Source organism: Haliotis rufescens, unplaced genomic scaffold (assembly GCF_023055435.1).
Source record: "Haliotis rufescens isolate VD_foot unplaced genomic scaffold, xgHalRufe1.0.p SCAF_3, whole genome shotgun sequence".
NCBI classification, from domain to species: Eukaryota; Metazoa; Mollusca; class Gastropoda; order Lepetellida; family Haliotidae; genus Haliotis; species Haliotis rufescens.
The window spans coordinates 48,487,968-48,512,095 of record NW_025964001.1 but is presented as its reverse complement, the minus strand read 5'-3'; the positions used below and the strand labels follow the sequence as shown (position 1 = coordinate 48,512,095).

Below are 24,128 nucleotides of genomic sequence, written 5' to 3'. Positions count from 1 at the left end.
AAATCCAAAACTCCAAATATACACACCCTGACATTGAAAATTAACACAAAACACACAAGTTTCAGAGCACTCCGTTCAATCCCCACCAGTCCATTCCACATCGTCCGAATTGGTTTGAAATTATCCAAACACAAGCAACACATTCATAAATCGGTGATATTCCCAATTTGATAGGGCCATGAGAGGGTTCACGCGTCGGGGTGTTTTCCATAACTGCTCCATAAACTTCATTTTTAACAGTAGTAAGAATAAATTTCATCCTCATGCTCCCATTCGACTCGAAATGCACCTCTTTGCAAACTTATGTGACGTCATATATAAATCCACGCTTGAAGGTTGACCTCGCCTCGGTGTGTCGAGGTCATGTTTATATTTTTGTTCACTTTCCTGTAACCTATTTTTAAGATTTGATTTATCCCAAATATTGTTTGTTAATTTGTTCAGAGAATTGCAAGCTCGGAGGTTAACTCACTTTTTAACCAGGGCTTTTAAATCATTCACACTTCAATGGGGGTGGTCGGGTAGCCTAGTGGTTAAAGCGTTAGCTCGTCTCGCCGAAGACCCGGGTTCGATTCCCGACATGGGTACAATGTGTGAAGCCCATTTCTGGTGTCCCCCGCCGTGATATTGCTGGAATATTGCTAAAAGCGGCGTTAAACCATATTCACTCACTCACTCACACTTCAATGAACCCATCCAAACTGACGTTCAATTCTTAAATGTGCTTACAAAGTTTCAACTTGATACAATTAATAGTTTAAGAGTTACGCTCTGCAAAATGAAACCCTCATTAGAACCGAAGTCAAATTTGTTTATTCCTTAGGAAAACGAAGTCTAACAAATTAAAAAAATTCTGATTAATAATTAGAAACTTGCCTGGTGTGCTCACAATGGTTCAGCAAACATATGGGAAACACTTTTTGAGACGTACTCATTTGAGGTGAGGTAAAATTGAGTTTAACGTCACATCCAAGATTATTACACTTATATAGCTGCCTGCATGCCTGCCTGATGCCGATTGAGAGTGCTAGCACACTGAGATACAATATGCCACAGTTTAAAATGAATTCCCCACTCAGACACAGATCCTGGTGTATTTTGCCACCATTTTGAGAAATGTTTCTATAAATGTCTTTTTGTTAGAGGAAGATGTCCATGTAGAATCACTGTAGCTGTTCTGTTTTGTCACTTGATTTGTCATTATTGTACCATGATCTTTTTTGCACTGGCCATTCTGTTTCTTCTTTTTCTAGGAATTCAGGACCTGACCACCAGAACTTGTTGTTTGCCAGTTCTGATGCAGAGACATGTCAGCTGGGTTCATTTCAGAGGGAACATGGTTCCACTTAGATGGTTTAGTAACAGACTGTATTTCCCAAACCCTGTTGGCTACAAATGCTTTGAACGATCTACTGTTGAATTTTATCCAGCATAGGACATTCAAACTGTCTGACCAGAACTTAACAGTTTGGATTTCAAAGTTCAGTGCATGTGCCAGTCAAAACTAACCCCAGACCAACTATGGCAGCCATCAATTCCAATCGAGGTATGCTCACAGCTTTTAGCGGTGCTACATGACTAAATTCATATACATCAATTTCAGGTATTCAATTTCAAAGATCTCCAAAGGAACCTGTGGTATGATCTGTCACATTCTGGTATTTTGATTTGCATGTACATTGCCTCAATATCACAAACAAGTGAAACTGGATGCTTTCTAAAGCGAAGTAAGACGTCCAATAAGTCAAGATTTTGGACATAATCTTTCCAAGGAATGCCAACTTGATAACGTTCATTTTCATACAACAATGTATCCTGCACTTTAGCAAGAGCATTCCTATCATCAGGCGTTAACAAGAGCTCTGGAGTGTAATCTTCTACATCCAAAAACTTGCACATCAAGGTACATTGTATTGAGTTCAACATCAACTTCGTTTGTGAAGTATGCATCTGCAAACACTGTGTGAGGATTTTTCCCTGGATGTTCAATATTCCCAATACATGTCCATCCCAGAGGTGTCCTCCTTGCAATTGGCTCTCCTGGGTTTCCTTGAACCTCTTCATAAGAGCAATGCAGATCTAAGTGGTCTATGCCTATCAACAGATCAACAGATGGACTTTGCCCTGTGTTTGGAAATTCAGTGTTTTGCAAATGACACCAATTGTTTTTGTACTTTTCCAATCAGTGACCTTCATATTTCCCGTGACCTTTGTTGTTGTCAATGCTGTAAGATTTGTAGTTACAACGCCATCAATACTTTGAAGTCTAAACTCTACAGGTTTAGTCTCGAAAGTTTCCATTTTCCCATTCAATACATTCACAGATATTCTCTGTAACTGCCTTTACAGACCCAATTCTGCTGCTACATCTGCGTTGATGTACAACCTTGTACTAGCATCATCCAATAATGCATTCACAGTGACATGTTTGTTGCTATTTGAAAGTATCACTGGTACAGTTCGAAGTGCTATTACAGCCTTTTGTACCACACTAGGTAAAATGGCATGAGACCTTTCACCTTCACCCTTTTGAATCTCTTTAGTGTCATTTCCAGTCTCAGTACATTCACCTTCTAACCTGTTAGAACTGTTTAATCTTTTGTCACGCATATTGTACATACCGTCTTTGTCATTGTGCAACAATCTATTGTGGATTGTGCCATACGTTTACATGTTTTACCACTATGATTTCTACCAAGACACCTGAAGCAAAGATTTGCTTTCTTCGCATCATCCCATCTTTCAGAAATATCCATACCTCTACATTACATCTCCACATTTCATGGATGTTCTCTTTACAAAGACTGCAGCTTCTATTTTACTGCTGAATGTGTTACTGGATTCTGTCTTTGTGGTAACAAAGATACAAGACAACGTTTTCTTTTCATCTGACTTACCTTTTTTTTTACAACACCATGAATTGTCTCTGAAGCAATGGTAAGGAACTCTCCTTCCTGTATAACCCATGTTCGCAAAGCTTCAACAGACTCCTGTCTCTCCGTTTCAGAAACGCACCTCTAATATCGTGCAACCATTGGTTCTGTCATCTTTTTAAGTAGGCTAGAGTAGAACAACCCATTTCCAAACTCTTCAAATCTATCATTTTCTTTCAAATTGACAACTGCAACATCTAAAATGTCTGCAAACCATTCAACATCTCTGGCAACACCTTCACAAATAGGTTTGAAGTTACTCAACTCTTCCATATGAATGGCTATTTGACGCCGTCTTCCCCCATATTTTCTCTCTAACCTGTCTAATGCAACATCATAGGCAACAGCACCATGGCCTAAACTTTCAACCACTTTCAATGCTTCACCTGAAAGATACTGTCGCAACTGGAGGAGTTTGTATACAGAAGTTGCAGGAGACTGATCTATACATGTCATGAAGGCGGCATTCCAACTCTCATATGTCTTGACATCTCCATAAAACACTGGTATTGAAACATGTTTTAGTTGTTTCCACATATCATTACCAACAGCGATGTTTTGCTTTTCTGTGTTTTCAAACCTACCTTCATTGTGATTAGGAAACCCATGCTGATCATCATCAGTGTCACACAAGCCCCCCATCCCCATGTTTCCTTCATTTCCATATGCTACTGTCTGTTTCACAGAATAATCGTTTTTAGGATTATATTTCTGTTTATTTTTGGTATGACCTCCTTTCACACCACTTGTTGCCTTGCTATTTTCATTGAGGTCATGTCTTTGTCCCACAACTACAGTTTGACCTCTATGAAGATCAGGCTTTTTATCACCTTTGAACAACCTGTACAATCTATGGCTGGACAGAGAACAAGTACTTGAACCACTATCTAAGTACTCCTTTGCTTTGTCTATCACTTCAGAAGTTTCACATTCAAGTTTTGATATTTCAGCGTCAACCTTGTTCACATTCTCTATGTCATGAACTTCTGTGTAAGCCTGTGTAAGTTTTACCATGATATCCATGACTTTCACCTGAAGAGAACTCACTTCATCAAAGTCTTCTCTTACTGCTTTTCGTGTTGACATATCTTGTTCGACTAGAGTATTCAGCTTATTTCTTCCCTTTGTAAACACAAATTTAGCTTTTGATTTTGCTGTTTAAGGCTACGAATAAGCTGTTCTAATTCTTCGTTTCCTTCATTTGAAGAGTCCATTTTATCGCTTCCTTTTTGGGAAGTGATTGACTTTTGTTCCAACATAACTTGAGAAAGAGCAACTGCTGCAATAATAATTTTCAACTAAAGTAAATGTTGACATTCAAACTCAACTGTTTCCTATTCTAGTACAGTTGAAAAGCAACTGAAACCATTTTGCATTAAACAAACCACGCTCTGCTACCATTAAATGGAGTGAAGATAACCCCTAAATTCAAAACAAAAAACTATTGAAACAAGTTCAAACTTTTAATGTATCTAATCAATTACACTATTTTCTATAATGAACAATTTGTATCCACTTCTTGTGGATAAATTCACTTCTATATGTGAACTCTGTTACTATGTTGTTTAATAACAACATTTCTATTCTAAGTCCCCATCTTGGGACTAAACGAAGAGCACATGTTGCCACCTGACAACTTTTGCACAACTCAACTCAAAACCACAGTCATGTAACATGTTAAGTGCCTTTTGCATGTGAAACACAACATTTTCATATCCATTGAATGTTTGTTTGGGTGCGTTTTGGCGCACTGTTTTTACTGCTTCATTTTCGCGCACAATTCTTTAAGTCAATCTAGACACGTATGTCTTAGATAAGCAAGCAAACTTTCATTCTTGTCACTTCAGTAGTTTCTGAGAAAACTTGCCCCCATTTCAAACACTAGGCACTAAGTTGAAAGGCATTGAGCAAGCGCCATAACTCTGTAAAAAATGAATTATTAAAGCCCCAATTTTCTACTCATTTGAGATCATGACCAATAATATCAGTGTGTAAAATTTTATTTCTGAACTTTAAAATATTTTGAGAAAATGTGTCCCTATTGAGATGCAGATGGACAGACGGATGGACGGATGGACAAATTCTGTTCCTATATCCCCCGCCCCAAATTCACAAGAACAATACAGATGCATACCAGTGCTCAGGATTTGAATTGTCACTGCAATATAATAGATAACTTCTTTGATAGACATTAAGAAGTTGGAGTACTAAGTAAGGATAAGAATTTATGGATGAACAACTTCTTTATTACAATTAAGAGCGACTTTTCGGTGTAGGTTCTAACACAGTTATCACTTGCTTGATAATGGTGTTAGAACCTAGACGGACACATCGCTCTTAATTGTAATAAAGAAGTTGTTCATCCATAAATTCTTATCCTTACTTAATATAATAGATTTCTCCAAGTTCATTCTACCCAGAGCAGACTGTACGAGTATCTGTAATTACCGTTTAGTTTGGTTTCCTTTGGTTCCAAGAACGGTGGTTGCTAAGATTGCTGTGTTGCCAACAAGAGAGCGTCCTGGTTCCAAGATCAGTGTTACTTCAGAGTCCACTAATGCTGACTGAATACATTCCACCAGACCTCCAGGAGTTGGAACCTTGTATATGATGCAGTAATAGTTTTAAGCAAAGCGCATTGGTGCAAATATTTTGAGTAAAGCAACATTAAAATTCATCTGATTAACATAACATACAAACTGTTGATAGATATTTTCTTGCGCTGAAAAAATACAGAGAAAGTGAATGTAGATATTTACAAAAATTGATTTTATTACCGGTAATGTGTGGACATGTTATTCATTTTCTTTGTACAGTATAAGATATACTTAACATTTACATTTTTTATCAAAATAAATTTCTTTGGCTTTTGTTACCCATAAAACTGAGAGAATGAATTAAAAATTAAATGTGTCAGACTGTATTGCAACTGCATCTGAAGAGAAAAGCAAGTGAGTGATTTAAAATTTAGCATCACATCTGCTGTTTCATGTCCGCACAATAGACATCCCGAAATCATGTTCATCAAACTACATAGTCCTAGTTGGACATGCATACCTGGCATTAGAAGGGACAAACTGAGATATCCATCATGATTGCAGTGATGAGGTCCTGATTAAAGGACCGCCCCTTGTATATTTATTGCTTGTGTATGTTAAATATATAATTCCCTTTGGTTTTTAGTTACCTTTCAGGTGTTACCATTTGGGTCTTTATTCTACAGAAAACATGTGCAAACACTGTACCTTATCTTGATGATCTTATTACTCATGTTATTCTAAATGCTAATCCGTAGCATAGGATTAAAGTTAACAAACACACTTAATAGCCTTGGAGGCTGCTTGAGATGCACTACTGCCCGAGTGGACGTTTCCCATTCATACATCTGTGTATAGCTTTTGCTGTATTTCCTCTTGAGGAAAATTCCCGAACTTTGTTCCTTTGCCGCATTGGTGTCCCTGATACAAGACCAAAGGCTAGACTCTGTGTCGAACTGTGAAGACAGAAGCTGCTTAAAACAGATGGTTTAAGCCAAAGTTTGTTAACCTTTTTAGACTGTGTCGTGGCTTAGTAGATACAATAACCTACGTGTATTAAGATCAAGTCAGTTATATATATATCTGTACTGACTAGTTACTATCATTGTTGCTAACTTGTGAATATTCGCCTGTAAGATGCATCTCACGCTGCATTAGTTCAACTGAGAGAGTTAAACTGGCCTAAACTATGTGCCATATATTGGTGCAGAGCAAGTTTAAGGGTAAGGCAAGTCAGGCTGTTTCCTACTTGAGTGCTCTTGAGCTGCGTATTGTATGCTCCGCCATGAATTATGATGCCCCAATTGCAAATATTGTAGGAATGCCTTGATTGGTCGCAAACAGCATTGCTGGCCAATGACTGTACAACAGGAGTTTACCTCAGCCTTGTTGCATTTAAGAACCTATTTCTTAGACTTAGGTGTTTGACTAGGTTGAGGTCCAGACATTTATAGTTAATTGTCCACGGGGTAAATTCAGGAGAATTTCGCCTGTTAGAGCCTAGCTGTAGTGCCATAAGTGGTGTACCAGTGGTATCAAGTCTTGATACTGGATTGCATTTAGCTTATCGTTAAGTGTTTTGTTTAAAGTATTGTTTATTGCGTAGACACTTCTTCCCACACTGATATTTATACTACATGTATACATATAATATCATTGGTAGACCAATCAAAACAAGCTTAGGGTGTGGGGACCAACCATATTAGGGATTAAGATTTAAGGTTTTGAACTATTTGGAACTTTAGGATGTGTATGCTTTGACACTAACTAGGTGGTGGGTGACATTTATTGTTTTAAGTGATTGGCCCTAGGTAATTAGGGTGCTGTCAAGACTCATTGAATGCAGAGGTAATCAAGTGGTGTCGACAATGTTATTTTGGGGGTTGAGTCCCATCCAGGATCCGAGCCCACGCTGCCAGAGTGAGGCACCTAATCGCCAGCACACAGTGATCTAACCCACTCAGCCACCGAGGCTTCCACAAAATGAAAGTCTGACAACTAGTAGTCTAGATCACATACTTTTTTTCTTGTACAAAAAAGTACAAGAATTTGTACTTTACTTAGAAAGTGTTATCCCAAATATACCATTTGTTACATTTCACCACTTTCTAAATGTCATTATGTATTCATAGCTTTCGGTCTTTGGTGCTGTGCCAATTTACACTTGTCAGAGGGGTACACAAAGTATGTGATCTCAAGGCTACCAGTTGTCAGGACCCGTGAAGATTCCGGGGTAGAATAGGTCTTCAGCAACCCATGCTTGCCGTAAAAGGTGAATATGCTAGTCGTAAAAGGCGACTAACGGGATCGGGTGGTCAGGCTCGCTGACTTGGTTGATGCATGTCATTGATCCAAATTGCGTGGATCGATGCTCATGATATTAATCACTGGATTGTCTGGTCCAGATTCGATTATTTACAGGCCGCTGTCATACAGCTGGAATATTGCTGAGTGGGGCGTAAAACAACAAACAAACAAAACAAACAAACCAGTTGTCGGACTTTCATTTTGTTGAAGCTTCAGTGGCTGAGTGGGTTAGATCACTGACTTTGTGTGCTGGCAATTAGTTGCCTCTCTGTGGCAAAGTGGGTTCGAATCCCGGATGGGACTGAACCAAAAAAAGTACAGGAATCTGTACTTTACTAAGAAAGTCCCAAAAAATCCCAAAAATAACATGTTACCTTTGACCACTTTCTAAATGGAATTGTGTATTCATAGGTTTAAGGTTTGTTTACATTGATTATTAGACACCACAAATTAAGTGGCATTTAGATTGTTAAACTATTGAATGTTTTGGTTCATGTGACAATGTATTTATGGTTTAATATTGAGAACATTGCAATGCTATTATATTTTATTACCTTATTTATTAACTTTATTTGTATCATGTACAATGTATGAAACTACCAGCAGCAAGCTAGATATCTGAAAATGTGAGATTCTGAAAATTACTGTAAGTTTGAAATTTGGAAGGAAAGTTTGTTTGACAAGTGGTCAAGGGCAGATTTGGGTAAGAACTATTCCAAGTTGAGAGAGATGGTTCATTTTGAAGAGGTGAACAGTTGTATACTTACTAGTCTTATGATGCATTTGGAGAACCTGAGGATTGTCACATTACAAGATGCATCGATTACTGCTATCAATTATGTCTTTGTTCATAAGTCTATTCATAAATGTCAGCAAACAAGAGGGTAAATCAGGTTACTTTCACAGTCATTACAAATCAGGATTTACAGGAAATAGTGGTAGAAAAACTGTTGTGGCTAATTCAAGTCCTTACAAGACTGGTCAGTCTTCTTTTTCTGAATGGACAAGGCCGTTCAAACCAAGATGTGGTTTTTGTGGTATGACCAACCATCTACCGGTAATTGCTAACTGCTTTGCCCGGGATAATCATAAGTTGTAGTGTTTGTGAATCATACCTCTACTATTGAAAGCAGCGTTTCACATTATATGCTCAGTCCAAAAAGAAAAATATAGAAACTATTGAAATCCAAAGAAATAAACAAGCCAAAGTAGACAAAAATGTTTTTATGGATAACAACTTCTTTATCATACTGTAATTGTGACATTTCAAGATAGATTCTTATACTGTTGTCAAGCAGGACTGACTTATAAAGATAGTACAGAATTATTTATGGTATGTGAAGGAATAACAGTAATGACAATTGTCATAGGATTATCATGAGTAGGTTAACTAATAGCAACAGAAGTAACAACCGTAACAACATGATGTACAGAGAACACATGATGAGGAAGCCTAGCTACCCTACTGAGAACCAGCTGCAGAAACACCACTAAACTGCAACAACCCATAGGTGTTGTTTACAAAAGTGACTAACTGTGGAGATTCCTATGTAGGTGAAACATCCCGCCCCATCAACACCAGAATCACAGAGCTCAAAACTTCAACCATCAAATCAGACAGTAAATCAGCTGTCTCAGACCATATCAGCAACTGGCCCAATCCCAACATCAATTGTGAAAACATCCAAGAGTCACCACCACCAGCCTTCTATCAACAGAGATCTAGGCTATGTCATCACATCCATCTACCAGGAAATCATCAAGCAAATGTTTTCTGTTTTTATGGCTTCATGTTAATTAGAATTCAATTTCTACCATGTTCATTAGTCAGTCATGCTTGACAATGGTATACAAATCTATACCAAAACATCACAATTACAGTATTATAAAGAAATTGTTATCCATAAAAAATAATTTTTGTTTAATTTGTCATTTGTCACCTTCTAAGAAATGCCTTTCAAGCGAGTCAGATGTTAAAAGAGATCATCTACCAACCCAGCATATGTACTCCCCTGTGCTTTAATTTATAGCTCTTCGGTACTATGAGCACATTTATAACGACAATAAAACAACCATGTATTATTCTTGCTACTTGCATGTATTACTTTACTTATGTTTAATTTGTTGGTATATGTGTGCTATGCTGCGGTTAGCAACAATTTGCTCATCACACATTGGTGACACTGAGTACGACAAGGTGGTGCTACGTACATATTTATGCAGGTCATGCTGACCTAGCTTGTACCAGCTACATAAATCCCTTCCCAAATGCACTCTTAACCTTTCCAGTTTATTGCTTAGACAACGGCTTGTGCCTACAACAGCCACACCCATTGTAGTTGTAACAATTTGTTTTGACAGGAAGGAAGTTTGACAGGAGCATGCGCAGACATGAGTTTCCTCTCAGGAAGCTTACAAGCCTTCCTCCCACGCATGCGCAGTGGGTACAGGTCAGCAGCCATTGTTATCAGTTGTAAACAATGACAAGCAGTTTTTAATCGTAACCATCCTGCCTCTCCAGGCGTGTTACTCGAGTTGAAATTAGCGTAGCCGTGCTTCACAGTGAGAATGCCACCTGTGAGACGTAAAAAGACACCCAGGTCATCAAGGAAGTCAGCAACCCCGGGGCGATCGGGTAACGCAGAATCTCATGTCGATCTCCAGATTGCTGATACAGGGGAAATTCTTCACGCGGAGAATCTAAGAATACCAGGGGCTTTATACAGTTTTATACTGACAATTTTCACCTTCTGCACAACCAGCCCTCCGGGAGTGACAACATCCCTGATAATGACAGAAACTCTCAAGAGCTTCCTCCGGACATCCCCCCACAGTCCAGTGTTAACCTTTCAGACATTATGATCGCATTTCAGTCACTGAAACAGACAGTGGAAAACCTACAAACGCATGTGCAACGTCAGCAGATCACACAACTGTCACAACCTCCACCACCACAACAACCCCCACAGCAGCCACAACCAAATTTCTCAGTGCCTGAACATTTCATCATGGACCCACCATCCGGCCCTCACCATGGTTATGGCTTATACACGGCCAGATTTGCCAAAGACGACCCCTTCGCAGTGGAGCCCGAAGGTAACTTCCCAGCTTTGCCACAACAAATCTTGGATGGTACTACACCCGAGGTGGAAGTGGTCTCAACTACACTCCGGCGCCAAATATGTGAAGGTAGAGATATCAACTTAGCTCTTCTGCTTATGCCAGATGATCTTTCTACTCCGTCCAAAACTATACATGTAGATGACATGGACTTGCTTCTTAAGGGGTCTAACAATGGGGATTCAAGATTGCGGCAGCCATTAACAATTGGTAACTTCATCATTGCATTTGGTCGCTATAAGGACATCATGATTAGTCGCTGGCCACAACGCAGGAAAGAGATGGACAAATATCAGCGCACCATCATTGAAATGCATGCACAATACCAAGATTTAACGTACTACCAGTACCACAAGCGTTTCTCGGCAAAGGCAGCAGCATTACTGGAGCAGCAAAACTGGAAAGTCAACTGGGGAACAGTGGATAACGAGTTATACAGAACAATATTCACGGGACGACGACTCAATGCATGTCAACTTTGTCACGATGTTGGACATTCTACACAGTTTTGCTCCCTGGTTTCTACCTCTCAAGCTACCAAAGCACAGCCATCACACTTTGACGCTCCTGATCAACGGTGGCAGTCGGACAAAAGAGCTGATCGCCATGGACGAGCAATCATCATCCACCAAGGCATTCCAATTTGCAATAATTACAATGCCGACAAGTGCATCCATGTCAACTGCAAATACAGACATCTGTGTTCCTTCTGTCGTAAACCCCACTCTGTCCTGAAGTGCCGAAGTCTAGACACAGAAGAAAGCACCAGCAAAAGAAAAGATAAAACATCTTCAAAGAAGAACTGACTAGGTGCAACTCCCTCCCCGGTTTCCGTCCATCGCCTATCTGCCAACCTGCTCAACCATCCAGACAATGACTTCGTGACAAGACTAATAGCAGGGATGACAAACGGATTCTTTACGGGTATTCAAAACCCTCCTGCTCAATCAAAATTCTGCAAGAATCTCATCTCTGCCAATAAGGATCCAAATGCCACTAATAACTTATTACAAACGGAGCTAAATAAGGGTTACCTTATTGGTCCGTTCACAGAGTCCCCGTTTCCCTATCATCGCATCAATCCCATAGGGATCGTGGAAGGCAAGTATTCTCGGAAACAACGCATGATTGTTGATTTATCAGCACCGCATAACGACCATGACAATCCCAGTCTAAACTCCCTCATCGACAAAGAACAGTACTCCCTGGTGTATGTCAAGCTGGATGACGCCATACAAATCATCAAACATCTTGGACGACACACCTATCTGTGCAAAGCTGATATTGTGGATGCTTTCAAACTGATACCCATACATCACTCTCTCTGGCATCTACATGGTATCCATTGGGACAATTGCTTGTACTACTTTACCAGACTGGTTTTTGGATCCAGATCCATGCAGCCCTAAAATTTTTGACCTGTTATCTCAAGCCATCTGCTGGATCGCAACCTACGTGTACCACATTCCTCATATTCTTCATCTACTTGATGATTTTCTCACAATTGACGCAAATAAGAACGAGGGCAATGCAACCATGAGCAAATTGCGACATCTCTTCAACGATCTCAAGATTCCTTTGTCACCAAGGTGAGGTGAGGTGAGGTGAAATTGGGTTTAACGTCGCGTCCAAGATTATTGCACTTATATAGCGACGTGCGTGCACGTGTATTTGTGTGTGTGGCTGCTTGTACTAGTCCGGACTGATGCCGATTTATAGTGCTAGCTCACTGAGATACCATGCCGCAGTTTAACATGAATACCCCACTCAGACACAGTATACTGACTCCGAGCCGACCAGTCCTTGTTTTAGCCCCTTAATGCCGAGCGCCAGACAGGGTAACAACAAGTACAATCTTTTAACGTCTTTTTGTATGACGCGGCCCGGGATCGAACCCTGGACCTTCCGCTCTCCGGGCGGACGCTCTACCACAAGACCACGGAGGCGGTCTTTGTCACCAAGGAAAACAATTGGCCCTACGACATGTTTAGAGTACCTTGGTATCATCCTGGACACTGACAAGATGGAAGCGTGACTCCCAGCTGATAAAGTAGCTAGAATCTTTGCTGTCGTCGATTCAGTCCAAGAGAGAAGGAAGGTCACCAAACGACAACTGTTGAGTGTGTTAGGACATTTAAATTTTGCTATGCAGGTAATTAAACCAGGTAGAGCCTTTGTTAGCTACCTGCTCAAGCTGGCACATTCTGTCCCCCAGCTACATCACCATGTCAATATTACCCAGGAGTGCAAACTAGACCTCTCGATGTGGCGTTCATTTTTAACAGACTGGAATGGCATATCATTCTTCTACGAGGACGAGATCGCAGCACCAGAGATGGAACTCTACACAGATGCAGCAGCATCCATCGGTTATGGTGCTTATTATCAGGGTAAATGGTTCGCACAGCAGTGGCCAACAGACTTGCTCGATATCCTGAATGGTGACCTGTCAATAGCACTACTTGAACTGTATCCAATTGTCATGGCTGCTGCAATTTGGGGAAATTACTGGTCAAGGAAAAACATTAAATTCCATTGTGATAACACTAGCACCGTAGAGATCATCAATAAGTGTAGATCAAAATCACCTTTCATCATGAGACTGGTCAGAAAGCTCGTACTGACCGCTGTTTGTGGTAACTTCCATTTTGTTGCTGCTCACGTACCAGGTAAAGATAACTGCATAGCTGATTCTTTATCTCGACTACAGATGGACAGATTCATGAAGCTAGCTCCCAAGGCAGACAGTGTGCCTACCCCATGTCTTCCAATCACAGCAATCACCATTCCACCTGCTCAGATCTCAACAAACTCTGGTCACAAGCACTCTCCACGAAAACGCAGGCGTTTTATAAATCAGGACTTCATAATTTCCTGAACTTCATGGCCATGTGTAGTGTACGCTGGTGGCCTGCTGCTTTGCCTCCTATCACAGAACAAACCCTCTTGTGCTTTGTAGCACACTGCTTCTACAAACTACATTATAAGTGTACAACAATCAGGAGCTATCTCGCTGCTGTGAGGTTTGCTTATCTAAGACATGGAATTGAGAATCCATGGTCAGTATGTAACACTCTTAGGCTAGAGACCATCATGAAAGCAATTCAACGGACACAGAGCGTGCCGGCAGCAGAGCGTTTACCTATAACTATTCATGTGTTGCGCAATTTGTGTTTCCAATTGGACAAGCGTTTGTTCAATCATTATACTAACATGTTATTGCAGGCTGTATTTAGTCTAGCCTTCTATGCCTTTTTGAGATGTGATGAATTCACTTGTGCCAAATATGTGTATCAAAAACATTTATCCATGAATTCGATTACCTTCAACGAGGAATACACCTGCTTTGATCTGTTTCTCAAGCAATCAAAGACTGATCAGCTAGGGAAAGGTGTGACCATTACTGTACATGCAGTGCCCGGACCAACTTGCCCCGTTCAGGCAATGAAAAACTATGTTAACCTGCGCCATCAGTCTCAGGCCCGTGCCTCGGACCCTTTGTTCCTCACCGATTGTGGTATACCTCTCCACCGTGACTATTTTATTCATAAACTACATCAAACTCTGGCGGCAGCAGGATACGACTACAAGAAATTCAACGGGCATTCTTTTAGAATCGGAGCGGCCACTTCTGCAGCTCAGGGATGTGAAATCTCCGCGGAAACGCGGAAAATCGCGTTTTTTAAAACAGTAGTCCTCGGAAAAAATCATCTTCCGCGTAAAAATTTAATAAGATTTTTTTTTAAAACTGTCCGAAAAATATGATCGAAAACCGGACAATTGGCGCGGATTGTCCTGTTTTCGATCAGAGCATTCACCAGCATTGGTTTTCGGACATCATACGTTTTCTGTCACGAATACTTGCACTATATCGTGGGGTGTGGCGTCACACAGAAATTGTAAATACTCAGAGTCAGCTGATGGCTTGTTTTTAAGATAAAGTTGTCTTTTAGCCTGTAAGTGAATGAGATGTTTTACAGTTGTTCATGTGATAAGCGAGAAAACTATGAATGTTTCTTCAGCGTCCAAAACCCCATGTCATGGGGATATATGTTGTATTAATGTCTTCTGTTTGCAATGGAGTTTTGTTTTTTTCATTAAAAGGTAAGTACAAGGTAAGTTTTTTTCAATATGCTTCAACATGGGGAAAGGGTCAGACATTGCACGCTTGTGACAGTTGTCCTTGTGTCTTGGGGATGGGGGTTGAAGTTTATGGCAGTATTGCTCCCAGACCTGGCGGGTAGCCAGGTGCGCGAAAGCTATGCCCGATTTTTTAAAAGTACTGATTAAACTTCGAAATTTTACTGCATCTGCCATCTTGTTTATTTGACTTATTGACTTTTGCCATTGACTTATTACATTTCTTGGTGTGAATGTTGTCCAAACTGCACGAAATTGCTTAAAATACAATCAAATGTTTTAAAAATTTCTGGGGGGGCAGACCCCCCTAGACTTTTCCTCTTTTTTCAGGAAAACCTGCTCACATCCCTGGCAGCTGCAGCTCATGTACCAGACCATATGATTAAAGCCTTAGGACGCTGGAAATCAGACTGCTACGCTCGGTATATCAGAGTCGATAAGGGCTCCATAGCTGCAGCTCAGCGCAATATTGCTCATACTTAGCATGCTCAGCAGCCCGTTTATCCTTGGCTATTACATTGTGTATATACTCTTTGTAGCAGTTTCTATGCAAATTCTTTGCTTCAGTGATAGTGCACTAATCTTATGGTTGACTCTTACTTTGTCTGACCTTGTCAATCTTCCTGTGCAGCCTCTCAATGGGGTAACTCCTTCAGAGTAAGCCTTGGCGTTATAGTCCAAGTCCAATGTCGTTCAGGCGTAATAATCCTATATGCCATTACTAGGTATTATTTTCTTTATGGGGTATTCTCAGCCAGCTGTATCATGGTATTTTATTTTATCCACATCTGGCTCGAATTGTGGCCTTACTATCCTCCTCAAATTGCTGGGATAGTTCCCCCTAAAGTTCAATAATCCACATCCAACTTGTAGGCTACTTGTATGCTCATTTATCGCACCATTTTGTACCGTTCTGTGTAGTCACTCGCTGTGCTCTGAGGCTCAGAACTATAGCCAGCGTTTGATCCCAATGCTTGGGCATGACCGATGCTCGATCATGTACACACTTAGTGCCAACGATTTGGCCATGTCATGTTATTATTTGCAAGTGGCCAAATCGTTTCCAATGCTTGGCATGATTGATGCTCAATCATGGGCACCCGTAATCAAACCTGAGAATTCCCCATACGCCAAATTTATAATTTTGTATTTTATCATAATAAATGTTTGAAACTACTTTGTGTTTGGTTGCCGTTATAAATTATAGCTCTTCGGTACTATGAGCACATTTATAACGACAATAAAACAACCATGTATTATTCTTGCTACTTGCATGTATTACTTTACTTATGTTTAATTTGTTGGTATATGTGTGCTATGCTGCGGTTAGCAACAATTTGCTCATCACACATTGGTGACACTGAGTACGACAAGGTGGTGCTACGTACATATTTATGCAGGTCATGCTGACCTAGCTTGTACCAGCTACATAAATCCCTTCCCAAATGCACTCTTAACCTTTCCAGTTTATTGCTTAGACAACGGCTTGTGCCTACAACAGCCACACCCATTGTAGTTGTAACAATTTGTTTTGACAGGAAGGAAGTTTGACAGGAGCATGCGCAGACATGAGTTTCCTCTCAGGAAGCTTACAAGCCTTCCTCCCACGCATGCGCAGTGGGTACAGGTCAGCAGCCATTGTTATCAGTTGTAAACAATGACAAGCAGTTTCCACCACCTCCCCAACCTCCTCCCAAAGTAACCTCATGGTCATACCAGATATGATATGAAATTTATGTTTTGTCTCACTTTATGTATCATACTCACACTTGGGAATTCTCAGGCCCGGCCCAACTATCCTCCTCAACTTGCTTTGAGGCTTACAGCCTTACTATCCTCCTCAAATTGCTGGGATAGTTCCGCCTAAAGTTCAATAATCCACATCCAACTTGTAGGCTACTTGTATGCTCATTTATCGCACCATTTTGTACCGTTCTGTGTAGTCACTCGCTGTGCTCTGAGGCTCAGAACTATAGCCAGCGTTTGATCCCAATGCTTGGGCATGACCGATGCTCGATCATGTACACACTTAGTGCCAACGATTTGGCCATGTCATGTTATTATTTGCAAGTGGCCAAATCGTTTCCAATGCTTGGCATGATTGATGCTCAATCATGGGCACCCGTAATCAAACCTGAGAATTCCCCATACGCCAAATTTATAATTTTGTATTTTATCATAATAAATGTTTGAAACTACTTTGTGTTTGGTTGTCGTTATAAACATATCATCGACCACAAATGGACACCTTGATTACCTTGTTAGCGTGACCATTGTCAGCTCCTTTTTGTTACACCTACACCTTCATTGTACTTAATTGGCTAATCTTCTGTTAATCTCAATGACTTCATCATTATATTGTTATCTTTGTACATTAATCCTACCTTTTGTACACATATCTACATGTATTGTGGCGACATCAGTTTTCGCTCAGATAAGAGACACATGTTCAGAAAATATTTTTAGTTACATATACAGTGTCATATTAGGTTAGCAGGAAAATATTTTTCTGGTAGCCTAATATGACACTGTACACGGCAACTAAAGACACCATTACAAATTTATTATGCCGAAAAGTTTACACTATTTGGTATCTTTGTCGCACGTCAAGTCAAAATGAAAACTTGACCCTTACAACTGGTATAAACGACAGGACCAGTACATATGTTTCCGATACAACGCTTTAATGTAAACATAAACCTTAACAATGGAATATAAAATGCACTAAATGTGAATGTTTAAAGTAATATAGCTAAAATGGGTAGAATTATCAGAAAAATGCCCACATGCTAACAGAAATTTGCGTGCCACTGTAACTTGATAGCAGTCCACTTTCCCCTAAAGACAGGCTGATATCTATTCTATTGCTATGTGACGTCATTGGCATCATGTTTCTTGTTTGTGACATCATCCTATAGTATGTTCTATGACATTGATACTTGTAACTCACTGACCTTCGTTGTAAGTTGTTATTTTCTCTACAATCTATATCAAGTCATGGAAAATCCAAAATGGCTGTTACTGACGGTATACAGTCTCAATTTGGGTCAGTAGTTCTCTCTGATTGGTCAATCTCACTTTGAGGCATAATAAAAATGAATATTAGAACAAATATATAATATGGTATCTACCTGTTGACATGGTTAATGTTATTTTATTCAAATGTTTTATTTGAAAGTCTAAAACTTCCGAAGTTCCGCGTGCAGCCATGACACTTTGGAATGACATCAGTTGTTTTCACTTGCCTCATTGGCTTGCTATTTACATCCACTGAGCTTCGCACAAGCCTGTCACATGCACAGTGGTGGAATCCCCATCACAAAAGGACGTAAATGAAGTTAACTCCGGGGAATAATAATGCACATCACTCCCTCGTTATGGCAGGAACACCAAAACTCTGCATTTCGTCTCAAACACCTAACAGGCATGCAATTGATCAGATGAGTCCAATGTGAACATATGTGCTTTGTGCTTTGTGCTTTGTGTCCCTCACAAATACGAGTGCTATACATTGCCGTTCTTCTTCTGGTTGCAACCTTTTGCACTTGCAGCAAAGTTCACTGTGATTCTTCTGTATCTGTCAAGTCAAGTCTGCATCAAGGACTGCAACGTTACTGACACCAGAAGTACACGGAGTCGTGAAGTGGTATTCTTTGTGAATTTAGGATCTGTTGTCAGAACATGTTCAGTGTTTCTAAAGAAACTGGTACACCTGCTGGTATTGACGTTGACATTGTCACCTGAGGAAATTGTTGTTGTTGTTGAAGATGTAGTAGACGTCTTAGCACTTGTCGTGAAAACAGTTGATGGAAGAAATGTGGTCTGCTTAACTACATCCCTGTTCAAGGGGAAAATGCAACATTTCTTGAACGCAGACTGCAGATTCATTTGTGTGAGGGCAGCACAGTAGGTTTTGAATGCATCTTAGCATACTGAATATCTGTCAATGCCAGACCTTACATGTTCCCTGATGAATTTGTGTCTGAGGCCGTTGTAAATTCTCTGGAAAGGAAAAAAACCATCCAGTTTATATAAGGCTGGAGGAGATGGGATGTATGCGCTGGCGAGACGAAGAGAATGATGTGCTTTTCCCGTGCCCACTCAATAAGTGACAGAGATACATGTGATTTATGGCCATCTTAAAGAACCAGGACTGGATTATCTGCTGAAACCTCAACATCGTTTTTGTTGAAGTGATTCTCAAGATATTTCTGAAAGATCAACCTGTTTCACTGACAGTGCATGAAGTACTGGGAGTACTTGCATCCCTCATTCGCTGATGCATTGCAGGTTGTACTTGTCCAGGATCTTCTCCATTTCATCCAAAAACTGTAGGTGTTGACCGTCTTTTCCAATGTGGCATTTGCTCTCATGATCTCCAAAGAGAGGGGCTTATGCACTCTCAAGTTCTGGCCATCTTTTAAGAAAAATGTAAAACCACTAAAATGAAAGAGTCAAGTCATCTTTTGGTTTCTTTCCTGAGCAGATGGCTAGATTGGTAGCTAAAGCTGTAACTTCCTCATGAGAATAATCATACCCAAAAGTAGAAATCATCTTTACCTGAGACACAAGGCTTTGTTCCTCCTCTCGGGATCAGATACACATTTGGTATCACACCCAATCTCACACATTCAACATAGACCTTTCCACAAAGTCAATTAGGGACAAATTGGTCACAAAAAACTGTCTGGCTGCACTGTTGAGCCCTTCCTCGCTAATGCTGTCTGATAAGCTTTTTCCATGATTTCTGGTTAATATTGTTGATAATTGCCCTTCCCTGATCTGATGGAGCCCTATTAATCATTATAAAAACTATCATGACATTAACATAAAACATCATGAAAATATCCACAGAAAGTATGAATGAAATAAGAGATGTCCCCACTGTCTTTCCATACATTTCATTTTTAGTGAGAATATCACATGATGATAATGTGATATTCTGATAGCCGATATCACCGTCAAGCAGATGATCCATCACTTAGGTTTTTGACAGCACTAAAACCTTTTTGATACAATTTTTCATAGTGTCGAGTGATGTCTTAGCAAACTAATATATTTCTCAAGTTTTGTCAACAACTTACATTTTGTAGCTTGATTCTGAGCATTTTGTCACTGAAGCAGTAGCAGGACTGTGCTTGTGGACAAACAAGCTGCCAATGACATCACATCTCGTAAAATATCGGAAAACGCATGATTCAAAATGGCCGAGCAAAAATATATGTTGAGCCAAAACGTGCGGAATATAAAAATTAACTCTACAGTCTACACACTTATTCAGTATTCACCTGATGAAGGGGCAAGAAGTAGCTCTGAAACGTTGTTCAAAGGAATCAAATAAGTTGATCTAAAAAGTGTCATGTACTCATATTCTTCCAAATACCCATCAAAGACTTCATTCAACATTAACATGGAGATAAGGCAATAAGTGACATCAATCTGTACAACAGCATCGTCTAGAAGAACATCAGGACCAATGACCACCTTACCTTTCTACTGCGCTGCAGAAAAAACAAGATAATTCCCAAAGGCCTACATTTGAAGTCACCTGACCAACCATGCAACAGCACTATAGCTGTTATAGGTATTACATCAGGCAAGGACAAGACTGCTCAAGATCCTCATGCAACAAACTTGAACTCAATGCCACATATTATCCAGATTATCCCTGGCACATTACATCTATTACATACGATGTAGTTTACCTCTTCACCAACATACCATTACAAGTAGCCCTCCAAGTCCACCAAAGCGAGTTACTGACCCACATTGACCAGTTAGACACATCACTCTCCAGCAACAACGCCATACAGTTAACTGATTCCTGTTTCATCTCGTATTTCAGATGGAATGCCAGAATACATCAGCAGATTCATGGCCTCCTAATGAAGTCCCCACTCAATACAGAAATGTCACCCTTCCTCGATGTGCAACTCAACAACAGTCAACACCCACACTGCTGTCTTCCATAAACCTACTCACATGGACCAGTACATTCATTACATGTCCAACCACCATCAAACAAGCCATCATGGTCAGTCTCAGCAAAAAAATCCAGTACCTTAAACACACTTTAACAGACTCAAAGGATATCCCAAACATCTGGTAGAGAAAATCATTTTAAAAAACCCCGTAAACCTAGCAGAAAGATCATGTTTCCATGTCCAAACCTGCCCCATCAACCATGCATGCATCCTAAGCATCCAGTACCAAGGCCTGACACTGAGTCACCAGGTCACTTTTAAAAATTCAGCCAACATAGATGTTACATTCACCTCTGACAAGTCAATTAGAAACATTCTACACACCAATGGTAAATGTCCCACCCAGTCCAACCCAAAACCCTAGGATGTGTGTGCGAGAGATCTCATAAAACCGTTGAGATATTGGATGAAGAACACAGATCTCTGATGATCTGACATGAAATCTGCTCTTTCTGAAAATCTCATACAAAATCCTGACCACCATGTTTCCTGGTAACAAATCAAGATTCTCCAAACCAACATCAGCCACATAAAAAGAGGAAAATAATTAAATTCAAAGAAAGAAGCCAGCCACTAACATAAATCAATGCATCTACCTACCAAGCATGTACTCTGCTGTGCTGTGATCATAATCATCAACCTCAAATGGACATCTTGATTGCCTTGTTAGTGTTACCATTGTCAACACTGTTATTACACTAAAGGTTCTACTTAATTGGCTTCTCTCCTTCTAATCTCATTGGCTTCGTCATTAGATTGTCATACTTGTACTTTAAACCTTCCTTCCATATATTATTTAAAAAAGTAAGTGATTCTTGGAAAAAAATTAAATTTCCAAAATTGTAAGACATATTAGTTTCTAGTAATAGTTGTGTGATAATAGTGAAGTATAACAGTAGATATTATGACCGCCAGCATTCTTAAAAGGATGACAGTGGTAAGATAGGAAATTTCAAAGAAGATCTGGGATTTGGGATCTGTAGCATGTAATACCACCACGATTTGTCAATCATTCATTCACTTGATGAGTCTCCCAACAGCAAATACTCCCTGTCTGCTCAGAAATCATATCCTAAGCAAGGAAGTGAAGTGAGGGATGAACTTACAATGTATCAGTATATTCGGGGTATATATACATAAGAGATGGAATTAAAGATTTGCCATTCAAAACCTGAGACATGTGCTTTACAAATGGCTTTAGAATAGGAAGCAATCAAGAAAGATGTGAAGGGTTCCTATCAACATGGGAAACAAGTTGCTGCAGCAATAAGTGGTGGAAATTCTGATATTGATGAGCTTAGAAGATTATCAGCCAAGCCAGACCAATGCAGTGAAAAGAGCTAAATCAAATAATGACTGTTGAAATTGTCACAAAGATGGACATAGGAGGTGGGAGCGCCCGGAAAGAAAATTGCCACAATGCCTAAGTATGGGAGATATGGATATAAGCATTATACATGTGCTTTGATGCACCAAATATGTCAAATTTAAACTAGATGGTGCTGAGGTTAAGGGTCATACATCAGTTGAAAGAATGAGTGAAAAGGGCCCGATATTTTATGTGGTTAATGACCGCAGTGAATGTAATGGTAAAGCTGGTCCAAGTTATTATGCTTCCATAAATGTGCTAGGGACAGAGACGGAGGGGCTAATAGATACTGGATCAGCATTTGCATTGTTGCATTATGATATTTGGAAGAAAATATGATCAGATCAAACGTGTATTGGATAAATTTCATGACATTGTTGTGTCTGCTAATGGTAAATCTCTGGACATCTGTGGTACTATTCAAGTATGTATCAAACTTTGCAATTTGAGGTTGTACATAGACTACTTACATGCAAGGACTTAGCTCAAGATTGTTTGATAGGTACAGATCTATCACAATTAAAAGTCTGTATTGATTTAGACAATTTGGAATTGAGAATGTAGCAGGGCATGGAGTCATCCCACAGATGACATCCTTAACGTGTCAGCTTGCTGAAGGGGTTAACCTCTTTGGTCAGGTGGACAAGGCGTCCGACCTCGGATCAGAAGGTCCATGGTTCGAATCCCATCACGAGACTTGGAAATTTTATGGCCGCTACATTGGCGCCCAATGTTGGGCTCGAACCCACGACCCCGAGATTAAGAGTCTTGTGCTCTATCTACTGAGCTAGCCAGGCCTTATTGGCTTGATTCTGGGCTGTATTTGAGGGCCTACGAGATTTATACTCCAGGGTGTTAACCCTATCCCCTACAGACCTCAGGTTCTTATCAATCTCCTTAAGGTGGGATAGCACATCATCCAGTTGTTTATTGCTTGTTGTATTGGAAGTCAGTTGGCATGATTGTGCATCCCCAGGGGTGGCTAACTCCTCCTCAACCCTATGGACAGCAAGCAGCAGCTTGTTATAGACCATACCTGAATCAAAGTGATGGCATGTCGCTTGCTTCAGGTCATCACGAGTGAGACCCATCCAAAACCTGCTTCGAAGCAAGCAAGGTGCAGCATTGTGTGGTAAAGTGCCAGATGCCTCTATCATGGAGATCAAATCCCTGAGGCGGCAACTCCACGCAGCGACAGTATCATTCTTTTCCTGGCGGGCACTGTAAAAACGTTCCATAAGCGTCTCACCAGGCATCACATTGCCAAACACTAAGTCCAACTGCTCAATAGTAGTGTCAAGGGTAACAGTTTCTGAAAGCCCACTAAGTAGGTCAGCAGCTGAACCCTTTGCGGACCTCCGCATTGCATTTAGAATTGAAGTGTCCGTGAATGCATTCTCCCTACGACACCCAACAATCTCTAAATGCCATTGCTTATACTTGACTTCACCCTTGGTCCCATCCCCAGAAAATGATGACAACCGTGGACTGGGAGAATTGATGATGGGCATATAAGTAGACTGAAAGGGTGTGCCAAGTCTTGGAGGAGCACCTACACTATGGCTATAAAAGGTAGTTGGATTATACCCTGGATATGGTGTGGGAATAGTGCGGTGATAGGTAACTATTCAGGTAAGGTGTAGAAGCCGTAGGCTGAACAAAGTTGTAAATTGACCCATGAGGCCTAGGCAAAGAAGCTGGTAGGTCCATCATAGGGCTAAGGTTCACTGTCGGAGAA

At 40.3% G+C, this 24,128-nt stretch overlaps 1 protein-coding gene across 3 annotated transcripts in view; it reads right to left on the bottom strand.

Annotated features, from left to right (window-relative positions):
- The window catches only part of LOC124149734 (diaminopimelate decarboxylase 1, chloroplastic-like), a 174,320-nt gene that overhangs the window by 12,589 nt on the left and 137,603 nt on the right, over window positions 1–24,128 (bottom strand). Inside the window, exon 6 of one of the 3 annotated variants that reach the window (XM_046521485.2) lies at window positions 5,382–5,533. The exons of 1 other annotated variant lie outside the window; for it this stretch is intronic. In XM_046521485.2, coding sequence (XP_046377441.1) covers window positions 5,382–5,533 — 152 coding nt within the window. Of the gene's footprint in view, window positions 1–5,381; window positions 5,534–24,128 lie in introns of those variants that run through there. One more of the 3 variants, XR_006863147.2, reaches the window with a different exon arrangement.